This window comes from Neomonachus schauinslandi, chromosome 8 (assembly GCF_002201575.2).
Source record: "Neomonachus schauinslandi chromosome 8, ASM220157v2, whole genome shotgun sequence".
NCBI lineage: Eukaryota > Metazoa > Chordata > Mammalia > Carnivora > Phocidae > Neomonachus > Neomonachus schauinslandi.
Genome location: NC_058410.1, coordinates 55044410 through 55065780, shown reverse-complemented (window position 1 = coordinate 55065780; position 21371 = coordinate 55044410). Strand labels below are relative to the sequence as shown.

The following is a 21371-nucleotide window of genomic DNA, read 5'->3' as shown; positions in this document are numbered from 1 at the left end:
TCTTTGCCACTAGAGAGGGAAACAAACAAACAAACAAACAAAAAAACACCCAGAATTATTTAACTGCCATCTCTCCCTTTTATTACAGAAATTTCCAGACCAGCAATTTTGGTGGCCTTTAAAGTGAAGTTAAGGGAACTTCAAGATAATTAGCCTGAGTAGGGACTGGAAAGTACCCTTAGCACCATTCTTCATGGAGCTTAGTGTGCCTGATGCACGTAGCCTCATTTAAGCTGAAATTGAAAGTTGGCCTTGCAATAACGAATTTTATAAAATTCAGTAGATCGAATCTTAAATAATAACAAAAATTTCCCTACATTTTTTTATATAGATGTATTCTCTGATTTTAATATCAAGACATTTGTACTAAACACCGTTTCCTCTCTGGTACTTTCTCCTCCAAAGCTTGGCCCTCTTGTACTGGGTTTTCCTCCTGCAATCCTAGGCAAATAGTTACTATTTTTTTTTTAGTTGACAAACATTATTTGACCTGTCACCCCTCTAATGAGATTCAGGTGAGGGCAGGCTTGGGCAGGGCAGGGAGGGAATCCACGTGCACTTATAAATTTGCATCTCTTCCTGTTCTTGCTTCGTGCACTTTTCAGCAAGTAGAGGCAATGGGGCCGAGGCCTGGCAGGTCAGCCACACACTCTCTCCACCTGGTGCGCGGGTATCCGTTGTTGTCAGAGTGGTTTGTTTCTGACGGTTACAGCTGCTGGATCAACACTTATTTTTTTTTCAAAATGACTCAGATCTTTATGTTCTGTTGCTTTAGGGTAATACCTATGACAAATATTAGGACGTGATGGTTCAGGGCTAGAAAGAGTGGACGTGACAACTAGCACTCATTTTTAGGAAATAGGATCTGAAGCCTGTAACTCCTCAAGTCTCATGACTCAGCCACCCAAATCCTAGATACCTACGTGCCCTATTCCTGTAAACATCCGACCTTTCCCCCAATAACATATTTTTATGTTAGGTAACAAAAGTTGAATGCTCTGACAAAAGTTTTGGTGTCTCGAGAGTCCCTGTGCTGGGACCAGGAGGTGTAGTTGTGATCCGTTCTAAGTATGGATGGCCCTGCTATTATTTGCTCATACCTGTTGGGACTTAGAATGTGCCAGGCACTTCCCTACAGGTTTATGTGGGACAATCCTGAGAGATAGGCACTGTTATTATTATTCCTGTTTTACAAAGGAAACTGACGCACAAGAGGGGTTAAGTAATTTGTTCAGGGTCATAAAACGGTGGTATCGTCAGAATCTAAATCTGAGCCTTTGGGATCAGATTCTTCCCTGAAATGTCTGTTAAGGTTACTGTTATCATTCTGGTAACCCAGCTTCAAAATGTTAGATCTGGGAGAGATCCGAGAGGTTTCAGAGCAACCCATTCATTGCAGGCACGCAGAAAACGAAGCCAAGAGAATGTTGTCTCTTAAAATGATTGTCCCGAGGCTCCATATCTGGGTCATGGCAAAACCAAGACTATCACCAGTGTTGTTTTTTTCTATTACATCACACTTTGGCTTTTCGGTGCCCATTGTTCTTTATTGTTAATGAATCACCTAGCCTTACCCACTTCCTTCCTAGCTTTTCTGATCTCTGTCCCTTCCTTCCTATCCCCAGTGCTGTCACAAATCTAGGCACTGGTTACCCTTGCCTAGAAGACTGTGGTTGACTGACTGGCCTCAGGACAGCCTGTCTCTCTTCCTGCAACTGGGCAGCTATGAGAACAAAGGTAATTAGAATTACAAGCTCCACCCTTCAAGAAAGGTATGTCTCTTCCATTCAGTCATTTCTGTTGCTAAGTTTCTTCTTTGTAATTGGTACTTGTTATTTTTTTAAACACCTTTAAACATTACTAATACTCAACAATTCCTTGCAATTAGATGCAATTATTAAAACATAGTTTACGCTAAGCTGGGGTTTTTGTGTTGTGGTGTGCAAGCCATACACCCTTACTAAAGTGTTCCTTGTCCTTGACAAAAATTCCGTATTTTGTTACCATTGCCCAACCTCAAAAAAAATTTAAAGACGTAAAATATGTTCACTTCAGACAGCCCACTGCATAGAAATAGTTACAGAAGAAAAATTAAAATACTTAGAATCATATTCATCCAAATCAGAGCTGACACATTGTTGTGCATTTCTCTTTTATTTGTAGATTTTTCTTTTTTAATGTATAAATTTGGGAAAAATCTCATTTTTCTCTGGTCAAATAGTAAACCTCTCTTACAAGTTTGGATGGATGGATGAAGTGAGAATATATATAAATATGCCTGACACATAGTATTTGCTCAATAAACGGTAGCTATGAGCTGTTTTTATGTTTAACTCTTTATTCTGGAATTAGTTTCGATGTCAAAAATGAAATAGGGGAATAACTTGATTTTTTACCACATGGTTAAGAAATTGATTCAATTTTTCAAAATTAAACTTTCAATTCTGAGATAACTCTAGATGTGCATGCAGTTACAATAAATAAAACAAGTTTCCCCCAGTGGTGACATCTTGCAAAACTGTAGTACAGTACCAACCAGGACACTGATGTTGATACAATCAAGATATAGAACATTTATTTTACCACCACCAGGCTCCCTCCTGTCGGCCTTCCATAGCCACACCCACTTCCCTTCAGTTCCCATCCACTTCCTTAACCCCTTTCAACCATTAATCTGTGCTCTGTCTCTATAATTTTGTCATTTCAAGAATGTTATATAAATGCAATCATACAGTATGTAACTTTTTTGGATTGGCTTTTTCACTTAGCGTAATTCTCTAGAGATTCATTTAGGCTGTTTGCTGTAACAATTCTTTCCTGTATAGATTACTTTAGGAAGAATAGGTCCATTTATTTTTATAGATTTATTTATTTATTTGAGGGGGTGGGTGGGAGGGGCAGAAGGAGAAGGAGGGAGAGAATGTCAAGCAGACTCCCTGCTGAGCACAGAGCCCCAGCAGGGCTCAATCTCACAACCCTAAGATCATTACCTGAGCTGAAATCCAGAGTTGCAAGAATCAAACACCTAAATGACTGAGGCACCCAGGCACCCTGAGAATAGGCCCATTTAGAAGTCACATTGTTTCCATCAATTAGTCTCTTTTTAAGTCCCATGAAAATATTTTGTCATTTTCCTTATTTAGTTGCTGTATATTATTTGTTAAATTTACTTTTGTGTAATGTATACAAATATATGTATTTTGGATCTACCTAACAAAATTTATTATAAATGTATTTTTTTAAAAGATTTTATGTATTTATTTGACAGAGGGAGAGACAGTGAGAGTGGGAACACAAGCAAGGGGAGTGTGAGAGGGAGAAGCGGGCTTCCCCCTGAGCCCTCACCCCCACAGGCGGGACTCCATCCCAGGACCCTGGGATCATGACCTGAGCTGAAGGCAGACGCTTAACGGTTGATCCACCCAGGCGCCCCTAGAAATGTACTTTCTGAGCATAGTCTGCAAAAATTCTTTATTTTAAAAGGAGCCATTTTCTCAAATACTCTGAAATAGTCAAGTTTACTGTTCTTATAGTGTTTGACTTGCACTGGTTTTCTGTATTAAATTCCCATTGTGGGGGGAAGAGGGGAAAGATGGCGGAGGAGTAGGGGACCCTATTTCAACTGGTCCCCAGAATTGAGCTGGATATCTACCAGACCACTCTGAGCACCCACAAAACCAGCCTGAGATGTAAGAAGATCTGGATCTCTACAAACACAGAATATCGCAGGCGGTTGGTTTTGAGGTACGAAGCAGAGAGCCGTGATTCTGCGGGCAGATATCGGAGGATAAACGGCGGCGGGAGGGTGCCTGGACATGGGGATCCTACACCGCCGGTGAGTGACAGCCTCGCGCGCTGTGGACGGGCACAGATTCGCAGACTGGTAGCGTCGGGAAAGGACTTTAGGGCAGCCCCCAGGGTGGAGGACCAGACCGGCGGGGTCGCGTGCATGTGAACTGCAGCTCCCGGGACAGAAACCAGAGCGACAGTTGCGCGCACTCGAACTGCAGCCTCCGAGACGGAAATCCGGTGCGCTGGGGTCTCGCTGGTGAACTGCAACCTCCGGGGTGGAAACCCCAAGCGGCGGAGCCGCACGTGTATGAATTGGGTGCGGCTGGTGGTTTTAGAAGCACAAAGGGCAGAGACCTACCGGACCTGGAGGCAGGACTGGGAGCGCTGCGGAGGGGCACACAACCCAGGACACTGCAGTTTATAACAGCACAGACAGAAACGGAGACGGTGTGGCCTGGAGAGCTCACTGAAGAACAGACAGAGGTCTCTCTGCTCTGAGGCAGAGGGTTGGAAACGGTCTCTTCTGCTCTGACTCGCGGAAGAGAAGCGGAAAGCCCCCAGGGAAAGGCGCCAGAGAACAAAAACCCCAAAGACTGATTCCCACTGAGCCCATTCCCCGCCACAGGGGTGCAGGGCAACTCCGCCCAAACAGGGTTGCCTGAGTAACAGCGCGGCAGGCCCCTCCCCCAGAAGACAGGCTGGGAAAACAAGAGGCCAGCAACCCTAAGGTCCCAAGAAAACAGGTGCATCTTGCTTGGGTTCTGGTCAATAATTTCGACTCTGTACATTCCCTCAAACACCCATCAACAGAATGACTAGGAGGAGGAGCCCCCAAAACAGAAAAGACTCAGAGATTATGACTTATGCTGCAGATTTACAAATGCATGCAGACATGACCAAGATGTCAGAGATGGAATTCAGGCTAGCAATTGTGAAGACAATGGCTAAATGGAGAAATCAATTAATGGCAACATAGAGTCTCTAAGGGCAGAAATAAAAGGTGAATTGGCAGAACTTAAAAATGCTATCAATGAGATCCAATCCAATCTAGATAATCTAACAGCTAGGGTAACTGAGACAGAAGAGAGAATAAGTGATCTGGAAGACAGTATAATAGATAAAAAGAGAAAAGAGGAGGCCAGGGAAAACAACTCAGAATCCATGAAAATAGAATCAGAGAAATAAGTGACACCATGAGGCGTTCCAATGTCAGAAAAATTGGAATCCCGGAGGGAGTGGAGAGAGAGAGGGGGCTAGAAAATGTATTTGAGCAAATCGTAGCTGAGAACTTCCCTAATCTGGGGAATGAAACAAACATTCGAGTCCTAGAGGCAGAGAGGACCCCTCCTAAGATCAAGGAAAACAGGCCAACACCCCGGCATGTAATAGTAAAACTTGCAAATCTTAGAACCAAGGAAACCATCTTAAGGGCAGTTAGGGGGAAGAGATTCCTTACATACAGAGGGAGGAACATCAGAATAACGTCAGACCTATCCACAGAGACCTGGTAAGGCAGAAAGGCCTGGCAAGACATATTCAGGGTACTAAATGAGAAGAACATGTAGCCAAGAATACTTTATCCGGCAAGGCTTTCATTTAGAATGGATGGAGAGATACAGAGCTTCCAAGACTGGCAGAAGTTGAAAGAATATGTGACCACTAAGCCAGCCCTGCAAGAAATATTAAGGGGGGTTCTATAAAAGGAGAAAGACCCCAAGAGTGATCTACAACAGAAATTTACAGGGACAATCTATAAAAACAATATCTTCACAGGCAACATGATGACAATTAATTCATATCTTTCAATAATCACTCTCAACGTGAATGGCCTAAACGCTCCCATAAAACGGCACAGGGTTGCAGATTGGATAAAAAGACAGGACCCATCCGTATGCTGTCTACAAGAGACTCATTTTGAACCTAAAGATACATCCAGACTGAAAGTGAAGGGATGGGGATCTATCTTCCATGCCAGCGGACCTCAAAAGAAAGCTGGGGTAGCAATTCTTATATCAGACAAATTAGATTTTAAACTAAAGTCTGTAATAAGAGACACAGAAGGACACTATATCATTCTTAAAGGGTCTATCCAACAAGAAGATCTAACAATTGTAAATATCTATGCCCCCAACATGGGAGCAGCCATCTACATAAGCCAACTGTTAACCAAAATAAAGAGTCATATTGATAACAATATGTTAATTGTAGGAGACCTCAATACTCCACCCTCAGCAATGGACAGATCATCTAAGCAGAAAATCAACAAGGAAACAAGAGCTTTGAATGATACATTGGACCAGATGGACCTCATAGATATTTACAGAACATTCCACCCTAAAACAACAGAATACTCATTCTTCTCCAGCGCACATGGAACTTTCTCCAGAATAGACCATATACTGGGTCACAAATCAGGTCTCAACCGATACCAAAAGATTGAGATTATTCCCTGCATATTATCAGACCACAATGCTTTAAAACTGGAACTCAATCACAAGAAAAAATTTGGCAGAAATTCAAACACTTGGAAGCTAAAGACCACTCAGCTCAAGAATGTTTGGGTCAACCAAGAAATCAAAGAACTTAAACAATTCATGGAAATCAATGAGAATAAAAACACATCGGTCCAAAACCTATGGGATACTGCAAAGGCGGTCCTAAGGGGGAAATACATAGCCATCCAAGCCTCACTCAAAAAAATAGAAAAATCCCGAATTCACCAACTAACTCTACACCTTAAAGAACTAGAGAAAAAGCAACAAACGATGCCTAAGCCACGCATTAGAAGAGAAATAATTAAAATTAGAGCAGAAATCAATGAATTAGAAACCAGAAACACAGTAGATCAGATCAACGAAACTAGAAGTTGGTTCTTTGAAAGAATTAATAAGATTGATAAACCACCAGCCAGACTTATCCAAAAGAAGAGAGAAAGGACCCAAATTAATAAAATTATGAATGAAAGGGGAGAAATCACGACTAACACCAAGGAAATAGAAACAATTATTAGAAATTATTATCAACAACTATATGCCAATAAACTGAGCAATCTGGATGAAATGAAGGCCTTCCTGGAAACCTATAAGCTGCCAAGACTGAAACAGGAAGAAATGGACAACCTGAATAGGCCAATAACCAGTAACGAGATTGAAGCAGTGATCAAAAACCTCCCAAAAAACAAGAGTCCAGGGCCTGATGGATTCCCTGGGGAATTCTACCAAACATTCAAAGAAGACCTATTCTACGGAAGCTGTTTCAAAAAATAGAAACAGAAGGAAAACTTCAAACTCATTCTATGAGGCCAGCATTACCTTAATCCCCAAACCAGGCAAAGACCCCATCAAAAAGGAGAATTTCAGACCGATATCCCTGATGAATATGGATTCCAAAATCCTCAACAAAATCCTAGCTACTAGGATCCAACAATACATTAAAAGGATCATCCACCACGACCAAGTGGGATTTATCCCCGGGATGCAAGGGTGGTTCAACATTCGCAAATCAATCAATGTGATAGAACACATTAATAAGAGGAGGGAGAAGAACCATATGGTCCTCTCAATTGATGCAGAAAAAGCATTTGACAAAATACAACATCCTTTCCTGATTAAAACTCTCCAGAGTATAGGGATAGAGGGAACATTCCTCAAGCTCATAAAATCCATCTATGAAAAACCCACAGCGAATATCATCCTCAATGGGGAAAAGCTGAGAGCCTTTCCCTTAAGATCAGGAACACGTCAAGGGTGCCCACTCTCACCAGTGTTGTTCAACATAGTACTAGAAGTCCTAGCAACAGCAATCAGACAACAAAAAGAAATAAAAGGTATTCAAATTGGCAAAGAAGAAGTCAAACTCTCTCTTTTCGCAGACGACATGATACTTTATGTGGAAAACCCAAAAGACTCCACCCCCAAATTACTAGAACTCATCCAGCAGTTCAGTAATGTGGCAGGATACAAAACAATGCACAGAAATCAGTTGCTTTATTATACACTAACAATGCAACTGTAGAAAGAGAAATTAGAGAAATGATTCCGTTTACAATAGCACCAAAAACCATAAGATACCTCGGAATAAACCTAACCAAAGAGGTAAAGGATCTATACTCTAGGAACTACAAAACACTCATGAAAGAAATTGAAGAAGACACAAAAAGATGGAAAAATATTCCATGCTCATGGATCAGAAGAATAAACATTGTTAAAATGTCTATGCTACCCAGAGCAATCTATACCTTCAATGCCATCCCGATCAAAATTCCAATGACATTTTTCGAAGTGCTGGAACAAACAATCCTAAAATGTGTATGGAATCAGAAAAGACCCTGAATCGCCAAGGAGATGTTGAAAAAGAAAAACAAAGCTGGGGGCATCACGTTGCCCGATTTCAAGCTATATTACAAATCAGTGATCACCAAGACAGCATGGTACTGGCACAAAAACAGACACATAGACCAATGGAACAGAATAGAGAACCCAGATATGGACCCTCAACTCTATGGTCAAATAATCTTTGACAAAGCAGGAAAAAACATGCAATGGAAAAAAGACAGTCTCTTCAATAAATGGTGCTGGGAAAATTGGACAGCCACATGCAGAAGAATGAAACTCGACCATTCTCTAACACCACTCACAAAGATAAACTCAAAGTGGATGAAAGACCTCAATGTGAGACAGGAATCCATCCAAATCCTAGAGGAGAACATAGGCAGTAACCTCTTTGACATCGGCCACAGCAACTTCTTTCAAGATACATCTCCCAAAGCTAGTGAAACAAAAGCAAAAATGAACTTTTGGGACTTCATCAAGATAAAAAGCTTCTGCACAGTAAAGGAAACAGTCAACAAAACAAAGAGACAACCCACAGAATGGGAGAAGATATTTGCAAATGACACTACAGATAAAGGGCTGGTATCCAAAATCTATAAAGAACTTCTCAAACTCAACACCCAAAAAACAAATAATCAAGTCAAAAAGTGGGCAGAAGAGATGAACAGACACTTCTCTGAAGAAGACATAAAAATGGCTAACAGACACATGAAAAAAATGTTCATCATCATTAGCTATCAGGGAAATCCAAATCAAAACCACACTGAGATACGACCTTACACCAGTTAGAATGGCCAAAATGGACAGGGAAAGAAACAACGAATGTTGGAGAGGTTGTGGAGAAAGGGGAACCCTCTTACACTGTTGGTGGGAATGCACGTTGGTACAGCCACTTTGGAAAACAGTGTGGAGGTGCCTCAAAAATTTAAAAATAGAGCTACCCTATGACCCAGCAATTGCACTCGTGGGTATTTACCCCAAAGACACAGATGTAGTGAAAAGAAGGGCCATATGCACCCCAATGTTCATAGCAGCAATGTCCGCAATAGCCAAACTGTGGAAAGAGCCGAGATGCCCTTCAACAGATGAATGGATAAAGAAGATGTGGTCCATATATACAATGGGATATTACTCAGCCATCAGAAAAGATGAATACCCAACTTTTACATCAACATGGATGGAACTGGAGGAGATTATGCTAAGCGAAATAAGTCAAGCAGAGAAAGTCAATTATCATATGGTTTCACTTATTTGTGGAACATAAGGAATAACATGGAGGACATTAGGAGAAGGAAGGGAAAAATTGGGGGGGGGAATTGGAGGGAGAGATGAACCATGAGAGACTATGGACCTGAGAAACAAACAGGGTTCTAGAGGGGAGGGGGAGGGGGGATTGGTTAGCCCGGTGATGGGTATTAAGGAGGGCACGTACTGCATGGAGCACTGGGTGTTATACGAAAACAATGGGTCATGGATCACTACATCAAAAACTAATGATGGGGCGCCTGGGTGGCTCAGTTGGTTAAGCGACTGCCTTCAGCTCAGGTCATGATCCTGGAGTCCCGGGATCGAGTCCTGCATCGGGCTCCCTGCTCAGCAGGGAGTCTGCTTCTCCCTCTGACCCTCCCCCCTCTCATGTGCTCTCTCTCATTCTCTCTCTCTCAAATAAATAAATAAAATCTTAAAAAAAAAAAAAAAAACTAATGATGTATTGTATGGTGACTAACATAATAAAATTAAAAACTACAAAAAAAAAATTCCCATTGTGAATTTCCTGTTAGGACATGGAGTGATCTACAGGGCACTGTACTGCCTCCTTGTCTTTAGAGATGCACCTCCTCCCATGCTGGCTTTATATTAATAGACATTCAGTTACACATCCTATTAAGTAAGAAAGAGAAATGAATGAATCTTGCTGAAAGAAAAAAAAAATTTGAAGAACTACACCTGTGGCATGACACATTTGGCTAATATCTCCTAAGGATATAACACATTCCTTACATTGGCAATGAGGGAAAGATAATTTAGGTGGTGCTCTCTAAATACTGTGTTTGTTATACTTAACTATTGGTGAGGTTCATTTGTTTTTCATTTGATATCACCTCAAAGACAAAAATAGACTCCATATTGGGGCACCTGGGTGGCTCAGTTGGTTAAGCGACTGCCTTCGGCTCAGGTCATGATCCTGGAGTCCCGGGATCGAGTCCCGCATCGGGCTCCCTGCTCGGCGGGGAGTCTGCTTATCCCTCTGACCCTCCCCCTCTCATGCTCTCTGTTTCCCATTCTCTCTCTCAGATAAATAAATAAAACCTTTATAAAAAAAAAATAGACTCCATATTTCTGGCATTCTCTTACTCACCCTGATGACATATGGTCCTAACTATAGAATTTGTGTTTTTATAAATACAAATATATAAAATCAAATTTACTGGCATATAATTACATACAATAAAATGTGCCATTTTAAGTGTAAAATTCAAAAAGTTTTGACAAATATATATATCTGTGTAACCACCAGCACAGCCAAGATAAAAAACATTTTCAACAACCCCAAAAGTTCTCTTGTATCCATTCCCAGTCAATTTTCTCACCCACCCCTAGCCTTTGGCATCCACTAATTTGTTTTCTGTCATTATAGATTAGCTTTGTCTTTTCTAGTGCTTTATATAGATGGATTTATCCAGTGTGTACTCTTTTGCGTCTGGTTTCTGTAGCTCAGCATAATGTTTTTGATGTTCATCCATGTTATTGAGTGTGTCAGCTCTAGAATTTGTATTTTTATTAGCTACTCATGCATTCATTCAAGAAACATCTGCTATGTGCTAGGCACTGTTCTTGACAATGAAACAACTGTGAATAAAAAGGAGACAAATTCCTGCTCTTGTGGAGCTTGCATTTTAGCAGAGCTAGGAAACAAAAATTTCCTATATGTACACATAACTGGTATGATTGCTATAGACAAAAATAAAACGGGAAATGAGTATTAATGAATGCTTGGAGATTTTAGAAAATATTATCTGGGCTAACTTCACTGTAAGTATATTTTTGAATGTAGAAGGAGATGAAGGAGCAAGTATAAAGATATTTAGAAGAAGAGCATTCTATGCAGAAGCAAGTACAAATAAAATCTTTATAAAGAAAGAGAAAGTGTGGGGGTGAGGAGGGGCAGAGAGAAAGTCTTAGGCAGACTCTGCACGGGGCATGGAACCCAAGCTGGGGCTCAATCTCATGATCTGAGATCACTACCTGAGCCAAAACCAAGAGTTGGAAACTTAACTGACTGTGCCACCCAGGTGGTGCCCCCATTTTGAACATATTTTAAAGGTAGAGTCAATAGTATTTGACTGAATGTGTACTGTGAGAGAAAGAAAAGAGTTAAGGATGACTCTAAGGTTTTTGGCCTGAGTAACTGGAAGTACACAGTTAAGATTAGGAAAAAAAAAAAAAGAGAGAGAGAGAGAGAGGGAGAAATTAGTGTGGTATGAGAAACAAAGACAGGAGTTCACTGTACGCGTGTTACATTTGAGATGTCCACTGTTGAGTGGAACAGGTATGAATCTGGATTTTAAAGGAGAGATTAGGAGTAGAAATATACATTTGAGGTCAATAGCAGCATATAGATGGTTTATTGAAGTCATGAGACTGGATGATATAAACAAGTGTGTGGAGAAGAGTCTATGGATCAAGCTATGAAACAGTCCAACTCCAACTTCTGGATATTGTGAAATGAGGATGAGCCAGTAAAGGAGACTTAAAGGGGCGGCTAGGGTAATGATGATAATCCAAGAAAGCATGTGTCCCAGAAATCAAGTAAAGATGGTGAATAGAAGAAAAGGAAGTATCAACTATATCAAACAATGCTGATAGTTCAAATAAAATAAGGACTGAGAATTGGCTTTTGGACTTCTCCATTGACAGGGAGGTCATCAGTGACTCTACAGATGATTTAGTGAAGCGGTTGGGAGTAAATTCCTTATTAGAGTGAATTTTGAAAAGAATAGGTGAAAAGAAATGAGACAACTTTTTTTTTTAAAGAGTTTATTTATTTATTCATGAGAGACAGAGAGAGGGAGAGAGAGGCAGAGGGAGAAGCAGGCTCCCAAGGAGCAGAGAGCCCGATGCGGGACTTGATCCCAGGACCCTGGGATCATGACCTGAGCCGAAGGCAGACGTTTAACCATCTGAGCCACCCAGGCGCCTATTGAGACAACTTTTTGAGGGATTTTATAAAGGGAGCATTGACATGTCAATGGATTGGATGGGAAAGCGGGATCAAGAGAAAGATAGGCTTTAAGATGGGAGAATTTTTTTCCTAATGGGACTGATCCAGTAGAGAGGGAAAAATTGATGAAGCAGAGAAAAGAGGTGCTAAAATGTTAAAGAATGGAATCTAGTACAAAAGTGGAGGGCTTGGCACTAAATAGAAACATAGACCATTTATCCAGAAGCCAAGGCAGAGTAGATGGTCCCAAGTGTAGACAGGTGAAAGATGAAGAGTTTGTGGAAGCTTTATATAGCTTCTATTTTAAGAGTTAAGGAAGGAGCAAAGGTCATAAATGGAGAGTGAGGATGGAGGATGAGACATGTACTATTTGAAAGAGGCAAGGGAAAAACATAAGAAAGAGAATGGTGTAGGCCAGTGAGTGCATGGACTAGGGACACATCGTATTATTACTCAGTTTCCCTAAGAGCCCACTTGAAATTTTGGTTATGATTTAAGTGAGGACCAGTCAATAGGGTTCTGTTGAGTGTACCTCTGCTATATTTGCATAATAAAAGAGTTGCATTCGATTAGAATTTGAGGTGTTTCTGTTATCTGTTGCTGTATAACAAATCCCCAGCCACAGTAATTTTAAAACAATTTGTGAATTTTTCACAAGTCTATGGTTTGACCTGTTGGTTCTTCTGTTTCACAAGGTATCAGGCAGGGCTATAATAATATGGTGGATTTGAATGGGCTGAAATGTCCACAATAGCTCACTCACATGTCTGTATCTTGGCAAGATGGCTGGCAGACTGGGCTGGGATGCCTGGACTTTTCTGTCTCTGTGTAGTCTCAGGGCCTTTTCTATTGCACCTGCCATCTCTAGCAGGTAGTCAGTCTTATTGCATGGCAGGTCAGGGCTCCAAAAGTGGAAAAGTAGAAGCTGCTAGTACTTTTTAAGTCTGAGGCCTGGAACTGGCAGAGTTGGAGTCACTGGTCCATAGCAATTCTGAAATCCAGCGGGGCACATACCACCAATTTTCTCTATTCCAGCGGCAAGGAAAAGATATTTACTGAGGCAGAAATTTGTTCTCTGGGACCAGTTCTCCTTGGGTCTTTATTGTCTTCTTTGAACTCTTTGGCTACACAAAGACCATCTTTTCTTTTCCATAAGACATGGCCCATGTTTGCATCTCAGCCTGATTCTTGTCTGTTTTATAAGTTAGGGGCCAAAAGTGTGTTTTCCTTTTAAACTGTTTGTCCCTTTCATTTCAAGCTGATATAATTCTTTTAAAAACTTGGTGGGTTTTAAAATGATCACATTATAACCCACTTCACTGGACAAAAGCCTTATTCTGCTTGGAAATCTCCTTATCCAGATTAATCCTTCATTAACTACCCTTTCTAGTTTTTTGATAAAACAGGTGACAGTTTTTGCAGCTGATTGGCTAGTATGTAACCCAGGTCCCTGGTTTTCCAGTACCCAATAGCAATTTCTTCACTGACCTTCCATTCTTCACTAATAGTCTTGCTAAGTCTCTTCTACCTTCTGTATGGTCCCACGGACAATGCCACAAATTTTAGGGTTTCTATCATGTCAGCACAAAATGTGTAGGAACAAATTTCTATTTGTCTATTGCTGCATTGTAAATAGCCCCCAAACCTAATGGTTTAAAGCACCAGCAATGCATTCTTTCTCCTAATTATGTGGCTTGACCATGCTGTTCTTTTGCATCACACGGTGTTGGCCAAAGCTGCTATCATCTGGGCCTCAACTGAGCTGGTGCCTTGGCAGGGACAACTGCAAGGCTGGGCTCTGCCAGGAGTCTCTTCTCCATATGACCCCCTCATGTGGTGTCTCCATGGAGCACCAGCAAGGTGAAATTCAGCAGGGGAGATGAATTTCAATTAGTAGCTTAGGGCTCCCCAAAATGCAAGTAGGAAGCTGCCAGTCCTTCTTAAGTCTTAGGCCTGGTCCAGCACAGTATTACTTACACTGTGTTCTGTTGTTTAAGGTGAGCCACATATCAGCCAGGTTCACTGTGGGAGGAAGGTACAGAACACTGGGAAGTATGTTTCACTGGGAGCTGTCTTTGAAGACTCAGATACCATACCAGATGGGGTGACTGAAATGAAGGAGGCCAAGGAAGCTGAGAAAATATGTAAGTGAATAATTTTAATGATGAACCATGGAATTTAAGCTAAATAGGGAGAGAATAAAAGGTTGGTGGGATGGGGAGGATCAGTGTTAAGGTGATAGAATTACTGGGTCCTCATGGAGTTGAAAAATCTTTTATTGGGATATCAGAGTGAGCTGGAAAGTAAGGAGGTATTGCATAGAGAATGAGAAGCTTAAAACTGGACTATGGAGGGTTTGTAGGTATTGATGATGCCAAAGACTAAGGTAGTGATTTTCATCCCTGGTTACACATTGCCATCACTTCAAGAGCTTTAAAAAATTACCAATGCCTGGGCCTCTTCCCCAACCAGCAAATCAATATATATATATATAAAAGAGGGAGAGAGAAAGAAAGAGAGGAGGGGGAAGGGGCAGAGGGAGAGGGAGAGAGCATCTAAGCAGGCTCCACACCCAGTGCGGAGTTGGACAGGGCTCGATCTCACAACACTGAGATCATGACCTGAACCGAAATCAAGAGTCAGACGCTTAACTGACTGAGCCACCCAGGTGCCCCATCCCTCACCTCCTTTTTTAAAGATTTCCAGGTGAGTCTAGTATCCATTTAAGACTTCGGACCACTGATCATAAGTAAGGTACTACAGAAGTCCCTACCAAGTATGTACCAAGCATTATCCTAAATCTTTACTCACATTCCCTCACTCAGTATTCACTGAACTCTATGAGATACATACTATTATTCCTATTTCACAGATGAGGAAACAGCCTCAGAGGTTAACCAGGTCTGCCTGGCACCAAAGCCATGCTCTTAACCTTCTAATTTCTTTCCAACAAATGTATGGGTGGGGTAGAATAAAAGCTACTAAAAAAGATCTTAGAAATATGTTTAATTTCCACTCTTAAGCAAGTATTTATGCATATTGATCATATATAATTTCTTTAGATAAAAATTGCTTTATGACCAGCTGATATCACTTTCTTCTTAGTTCAAACCTCATGAAATTTGAGCCTGATTAGACAGAAGGGACACCAGGAGCATTCACACAAAGCACCCCTACCCCGTACACACACATAAAAGTTCTGCCCAAGTGCTACTAGAGAAAATCCGAAAAAACGATTTCGTACTTAGCATACATCTACCCTTTAAAAAATTAATCTTACCACAGAGATAAAATGAAAATACAACTTCTCCTTGTATTCCTTTAAACAATACACTTTTATTTGGATTTCCCTATAAAATTTTATTTAGATTTCTGGCTCAGTCAGTGGAGCATGGAACTTTTGATCTCAGGGTCATGGGTTCAAGCCCCATGTTGGGTGTAGAGATTACTTAAAAAAAAAAGATTCTCTTTGGCAATCTATTGCATCACTGTATTTCCTATTAGACCTTGGCTCAAATTCTACTTCCCCTAAAAACTTCCTTAACACATCATACCCCAAATTGGTCATTCCCTTATTTTGTATTGATTCATATTTATGCAAAAACTTTCTTTCCAGTTTCATTGAGAAATAATTGGCATATATCACTGAATAAGTTTAAGGCACACAGCATGATGGGTTGATTTACATATATTGTGAAATGATTGCCACAATAGGTTCAGCAAACATCCTCTCATATAGATTCACTGAAACAAAAGAAAGAGAAAGAGGAAAAAGATTTCTCCAGTGACGAGAATTCTTAGGATCTACTACCTTAACAATTTTCCTATGTGACAGACAACAGTGTTAGTTATGGCATGTTGTACATCACCCCTAGTGCTTATTTATCTCATTTATCTTATAACTGGAATTTTGCACGTTTTGACCACCTTCCTCCAATTTTTCCTCCCCACATCCTCCACCTCTGGGAACTACAAGTCTGATCCCTTTTTCTATAAGTTTGTTTTTTTTTTTAGATTCCACAAATCTAAAAAATTTAGATACATGAGATCATACAGTTTTTGTCTTTCTGTCTGACTTATTTAACTTAGCATAATGCCTTCAGGTTCCATCCATGTTGTCATAAATCATAGGATTTCCTCATTTTTTATGGTTGAATAATATTCCATTGTGTATATCTACCATATTTTTCTCCCCCCCCCCCCCACCTTATTTTCTTTATCCATTCACCCACTGATGGACACTTAGGTTGTTTCCATGTCTTGACTATTGTAAATAATATGCTGCTATGAATATGGGGGTGCAAGTATCATTTTGAGTTAGTTTTTTTCCTTTGGATATATTCCCAGAAGTAAGATTGCTGGGGCATATGGAAGTTCTATTTTTAATTTTTTGAGGATCCTGAATACTGTTTTCCATAGCAGCTATTCCAATTTACAGTCCTGTTAAGAGTGTGCAAGTGTTCCCTTTTCTCCACATCCATGCTAGCAGTTGTTAACTCTTGTCTTTTTGATGATGGCTATGCTAGCAGGTGTGAGATGGTATCTTATTGTGTTTTTAATTTGCATTTTCCTAATGACCAGTGATGTTGAGCATCTTTTCACATACCTATTGAACTTTTGTACATCTTCTTTGGAGAAATTTCTATTTAAGTCCTTTGTATATCTTTGAACTGGGTTATTTGGGGTTGTTGTTTTGTTTTGTTCTGTTTTTGCTATTGAGCTTATGAGTTTTTCATATTGTTTGGATATTAACACCTTATCAGATATATGGTTTGCAATTTTTTTTTCCCTTTTCATAGGTTGTCTTTGTTTCTCTTTGTTGATGGTTTCTTTTGCTGTGAGGAACTTTTTAGTTTGATGTAGTCCCACTTGCTTATTTTTTATTTTGTTGCTTATACTTTAGGTGTCATATCCAAAAAATCATTACCAAGACCCTTGTCAAGGAGCTTTATTCCTTTCTTTGAAAAGTTTCATGGTTTCAGGATTTACGTTCAAGTCTTCAATCCATATTGAGTTAATTTTTGTGAGGAGTGTAGGATATGGGTCCAATTTCTTTCTTCTACGTGGGACTATCCAATTATTCCAGCACCATTTATTGAAGAGACTGTCTTTTCTCCACTGAGTATTCTTGGCCCCTAAAATTAGTTGACTGTATATGTCAGGGTTTATATTTGTGCTCTCAATTCTATTCTACTGGCCTCTTTGTCTGTGTTTAATGCCAGTACCATACTGTTTTGATGACTGTAGCTTTATATTATAGTTTGAAATCAGGAAGTGTGACTCTTGCTTTGTTCTTCTTTCTCAGGATTTCTTTGGCTAGTTGGGGTCTCTTGTGGTTCCATATAAATTTTAGGTTTTTCCTACTTCTGCAAAAAATGGCATTGGAATCTTCATAGGGATTGCACTGGCTTTTGGTAGTATTGACATTTTAACAATATTAATTCTTTCAATCCATGAATATAGGATACCTTTCCATTTATTTGTGTCTTTGATTTCTTTCATCGATGTCTTGATGCTTTCAGAGCAGAGATTTTTCACTTCCTTAGTTACATTTATACCTAAGTATTTTATTGTCTTTGATGTTATTGGAAGTGAGATAGATTTCTTTATTTCTTTTTCAGAAAATTCATTGTTACTGTGTAGAAATGTTACTGATTTTTGTATGGTAATTTTGTATCCTGCAACTTTACTGAATTCATTGATTAGATCTAGGAGTTTTTTGATTGAGTCTTTAGGATTTTCTCTATCTAAAATCATGTAATCTGTAAATAGAGACAATTTTACTTCTTCATTTCCAATTCTGATATCTTTTATTTTTTTCCTGATTGCTCTAGTTAGGACTTCTACACTATGTTGAATAGGAGTGGGGACCCTTATCCCCCTCCTGATTTTAAAGGAAAAACTTCCAATCTTTCACCATTTGGTAGGATGTTAGCTGTGGGCTTGTTATATATGGCCTTTATCATGTTGAGATATGTTTTTTCTATGCCTAATTTATTAAGAATATTTGTCATAAATAAATGTTGAATTTTGTCAAATGCTTTTTCTGTGCTATTGATATGATCATGATTCTTGTCTTTCATTCTATTAATGTGATGTATTGGATTGATTGATTTGCAAATGTTGAACCATACTTGCATATAAGAGATAAATCCCACTCTATCATGGTGAATGATCCTTTTGATGTGCTACTGAATTTGGTTTGCTAGTATTTTATTGAGAATATTTGCATCCATACTCATCAGGGATATTGGCCTGTAGTTTTCTTTTCTAGTAGTGTCTGTTTCTAATTTTGTTATCAGAAAGATAGTCTCATAAAATATGTCTGGGGATGTTCCTTTCTTTTCAATTTTTTTTGTAAGAGTTTGAGAAGGATTGGTGCTAATTCTTCTTTAAATGTTTGGTAAAATTCACCAGTAAAACTATCTGGTCCTGGGCTTTCCTTTGTTGGGAGATTTTTTATTACTGACTTAATATCCTTACTAGTAATTGGCTTACTCAGATTTTCTATTTCCTTCTGATTCAGTCTTGGTAAGTTTATGTTTCTAAGAACTTTTCCGTTTCTTCTAGGTTGTCCAGTTGGTTGGCATTAAGTTGTTCAGAGTAGCCTCTTATGATCCTTTTAATTTCTGTGGTGCCAGTTGTAATGTCTCCTTTTCCATTTATAATTTTGTCAATTTGATGTGCTCTCTTTTTTTCCTTGGTTAGTCTAGCTAAGGGATTGTCAATTTTGTTTACCTTTTCAAAGAACTGACTCTTTGTTTTATTAATTTTTTCTAGGTCTTTGTGCTCTATTTCACTTATTTCTGCTCTAATCTTTATTATTTCCATTCTTCTCCTAACTTTGGGCTTAGTTTGTTCTTTTGCTGGTTCTTTAAAGCAAAGAGATAGTTTGTTTACTTGGCATTTTTCTTGCTTCTTAATGTAGGCATTTATTGATATGAACTTCCCTTGTAGAACTGCTTTCGTTGCACCCCACAAGTTCTGGTATATTGTGCTTCCATTTTTGTTTGTCTCAAGAAACTTCTTAATTTTCCCTTAATTTCTTTTTTGATCCATTGGTTGTTCAGTATGGTGGTGTTTAATTTCCATGTGTTCATGAGTTTTCCAGTTTTCCTCTTGTTATTGATTTCTACTTTCATGTCACTGTGGTCAAAGAATGTCTTGGCATGATTTCAATCTTATTGAATTTGCTAAGACTTGTTTGTGGCCTGGCATATGTTCTATCCTAGAAAATGTTCCATGTGCACTTGAGAAAAATGTATATTCTGTTGCTGTTGGATAGAATGTTCTATCTATGTTTTGGTTAAGTCAATTTGGTCAGTGTTGTTCAAAGCTGCTGTTTTCTTATTGATTCTCTGTATGGATGATCTATCCATTATTGAGAGTGGGGTATTAAAGTCTCCAACTATTATTGTATTGCTGTACTCTATTTCTCCTTTTAGTTCTATTTGGTTTTTGCTTTATATATTTTGGCTTTCCAATGTTGGGTGCATAAATATTTGTAATTGTTATATCTTCTTGATGTATTGACCCCTTTATCATTATATAAGGGCCTTGGTCTCTTTTTACCATTTTTAGTTCAAAATCTGTTTTGTCTGATATAAGTTTAGCTACCCTTGTGTTTTTGTTTGTTTGTTTATTTTGTTTTGTTACCATTTACCTGAAATGTCTTTTTTCACCCCCTCACTCTCGGTCTATGTGGGTCTTTGATGCCAAAGTGAATCTCTTGTAGGCAGCATATTGTTTGATCCTGTTTTTTTTTTTTAATCCATCCAGTCATTCTGTGTCTTTTAGTTAGTTTATTGATAAGTAAGGACTAACCATTGCTATTTTGTTGTTTTCTGGTGTTTTGTAGACCTATTTTTCCTTGTTTCTTATCATGCTGTCTTTTTTGTGTTTTGATGTCTTTTGGTATTAGTACACTTTGACTTATTTATCATGTTCTATTTTGTAATTACTACAGGATTTTCCCTTGTGGTTTTGCTCTGCAGGCAGGGGAAATCACAGGCTGTGTTCTCTGTTCAAGTGCCACTCTGTGTAGGGCTATTGAATGGGTACACAGTTTCCTGTATGCTCTGGTTAGGTTTCCTAGTTGGATAGGCTAAAGGCTGTATTTAGTGATGGGTAGGGCCATGAATTAGATTCTCTGCCCTAGTGCATCAGGAGAAGCAGCTCTAAAACCGGTAAAGGTCTTTGTTGTCTCAACTCAAGCCGACCTGCATCCCAATTTCTCTGACCAAGCAGGGCCACTAGCTTTGCTCTGCAAATATTGGCTCTGACTGCCTGCCTCTCAGCTTGAGTGCTGCTGGGCTAAACAGGTTCCAGGAGTCATCACCAGCTTTTCTGCTCAAATGAGGCTGAAAGGCACTCTCTGCAGTGGGTGGGGCTATGATTCAGCTTCTTGCCTGGGTGTGGGCAAACTGGGCTCTCAGACTGCCAAATCTCCTGTTTAAGGATCCACATCAGGCAGATCTGCAGTCCATTGAGTTCCTTGGCCAGAGTTTGCCCCTGACTTGGTTCTGCAGATGAGCAAAACTGCTGGTTGGGGTACTACTTGGGCACTTTAGGTATGAGCATGGTCTGCCAAGATCCATATGCTGGTGGTTGCAAGTCCCTGTCCCCTTCTCCATCATAGTCAGATTCCCAGTGACTGAGCCCCACAGAACCCCATCCTCGTGAAAAGAGATTCTCTCTGTGTGTTGGGGGAGAGAGGCATGAGGACCACCAGCAGCCCCAGACTCATACCTTTCCTCCTTCGTGACTGGACAGGCCCCCGTGTATGTATTATCTCTTTTAAATCTAATTGACCCACTGATTTAATGCACACCACAGAAAATTTCTCTTGAAGAAAGAAAGGCAAACTATTCAATGGCTTTGGAATACAACATGCTGAAGAGGCCCAGGACTGGCCTGAGTGATAAATGGTCAGCATAGTACCCTGAAAGAAGACAACAGTGAAGGTCTACCACATCCTCTTTGCCTTCATCCAGTATGACTCACATCTATTGCCAGATCTCTGTGTT

General features: G+C 39.8%; 1 protein-coding gene across 1 annotated transcript in view; it reads right to left on the bottom strand.

The window, feature by feature from the left end:
- Nucleotides 1-13234, bottom strand: part of LOC110583178 (prolyl endopeptidase) — a 180045-nt gene extending 166811 nt beyond the window's left edge. Inside the window, exon 1 of the mRNA XM_044917365.1 lies at nucleotides 13109-13234. Within this exon, the coding sequence (XP_044773300.1) occupies nucleotides 13109-13207 (99 nt within the window). The 5' untranslated portion in view covers nucleotides 13208-13234. The remainder of the gene's footprint in view (nucleotides 1-13108) is intronic.
- Between the last annotated feature and the right edge of the window lie 8137 nt (nucleotides 13235-21371).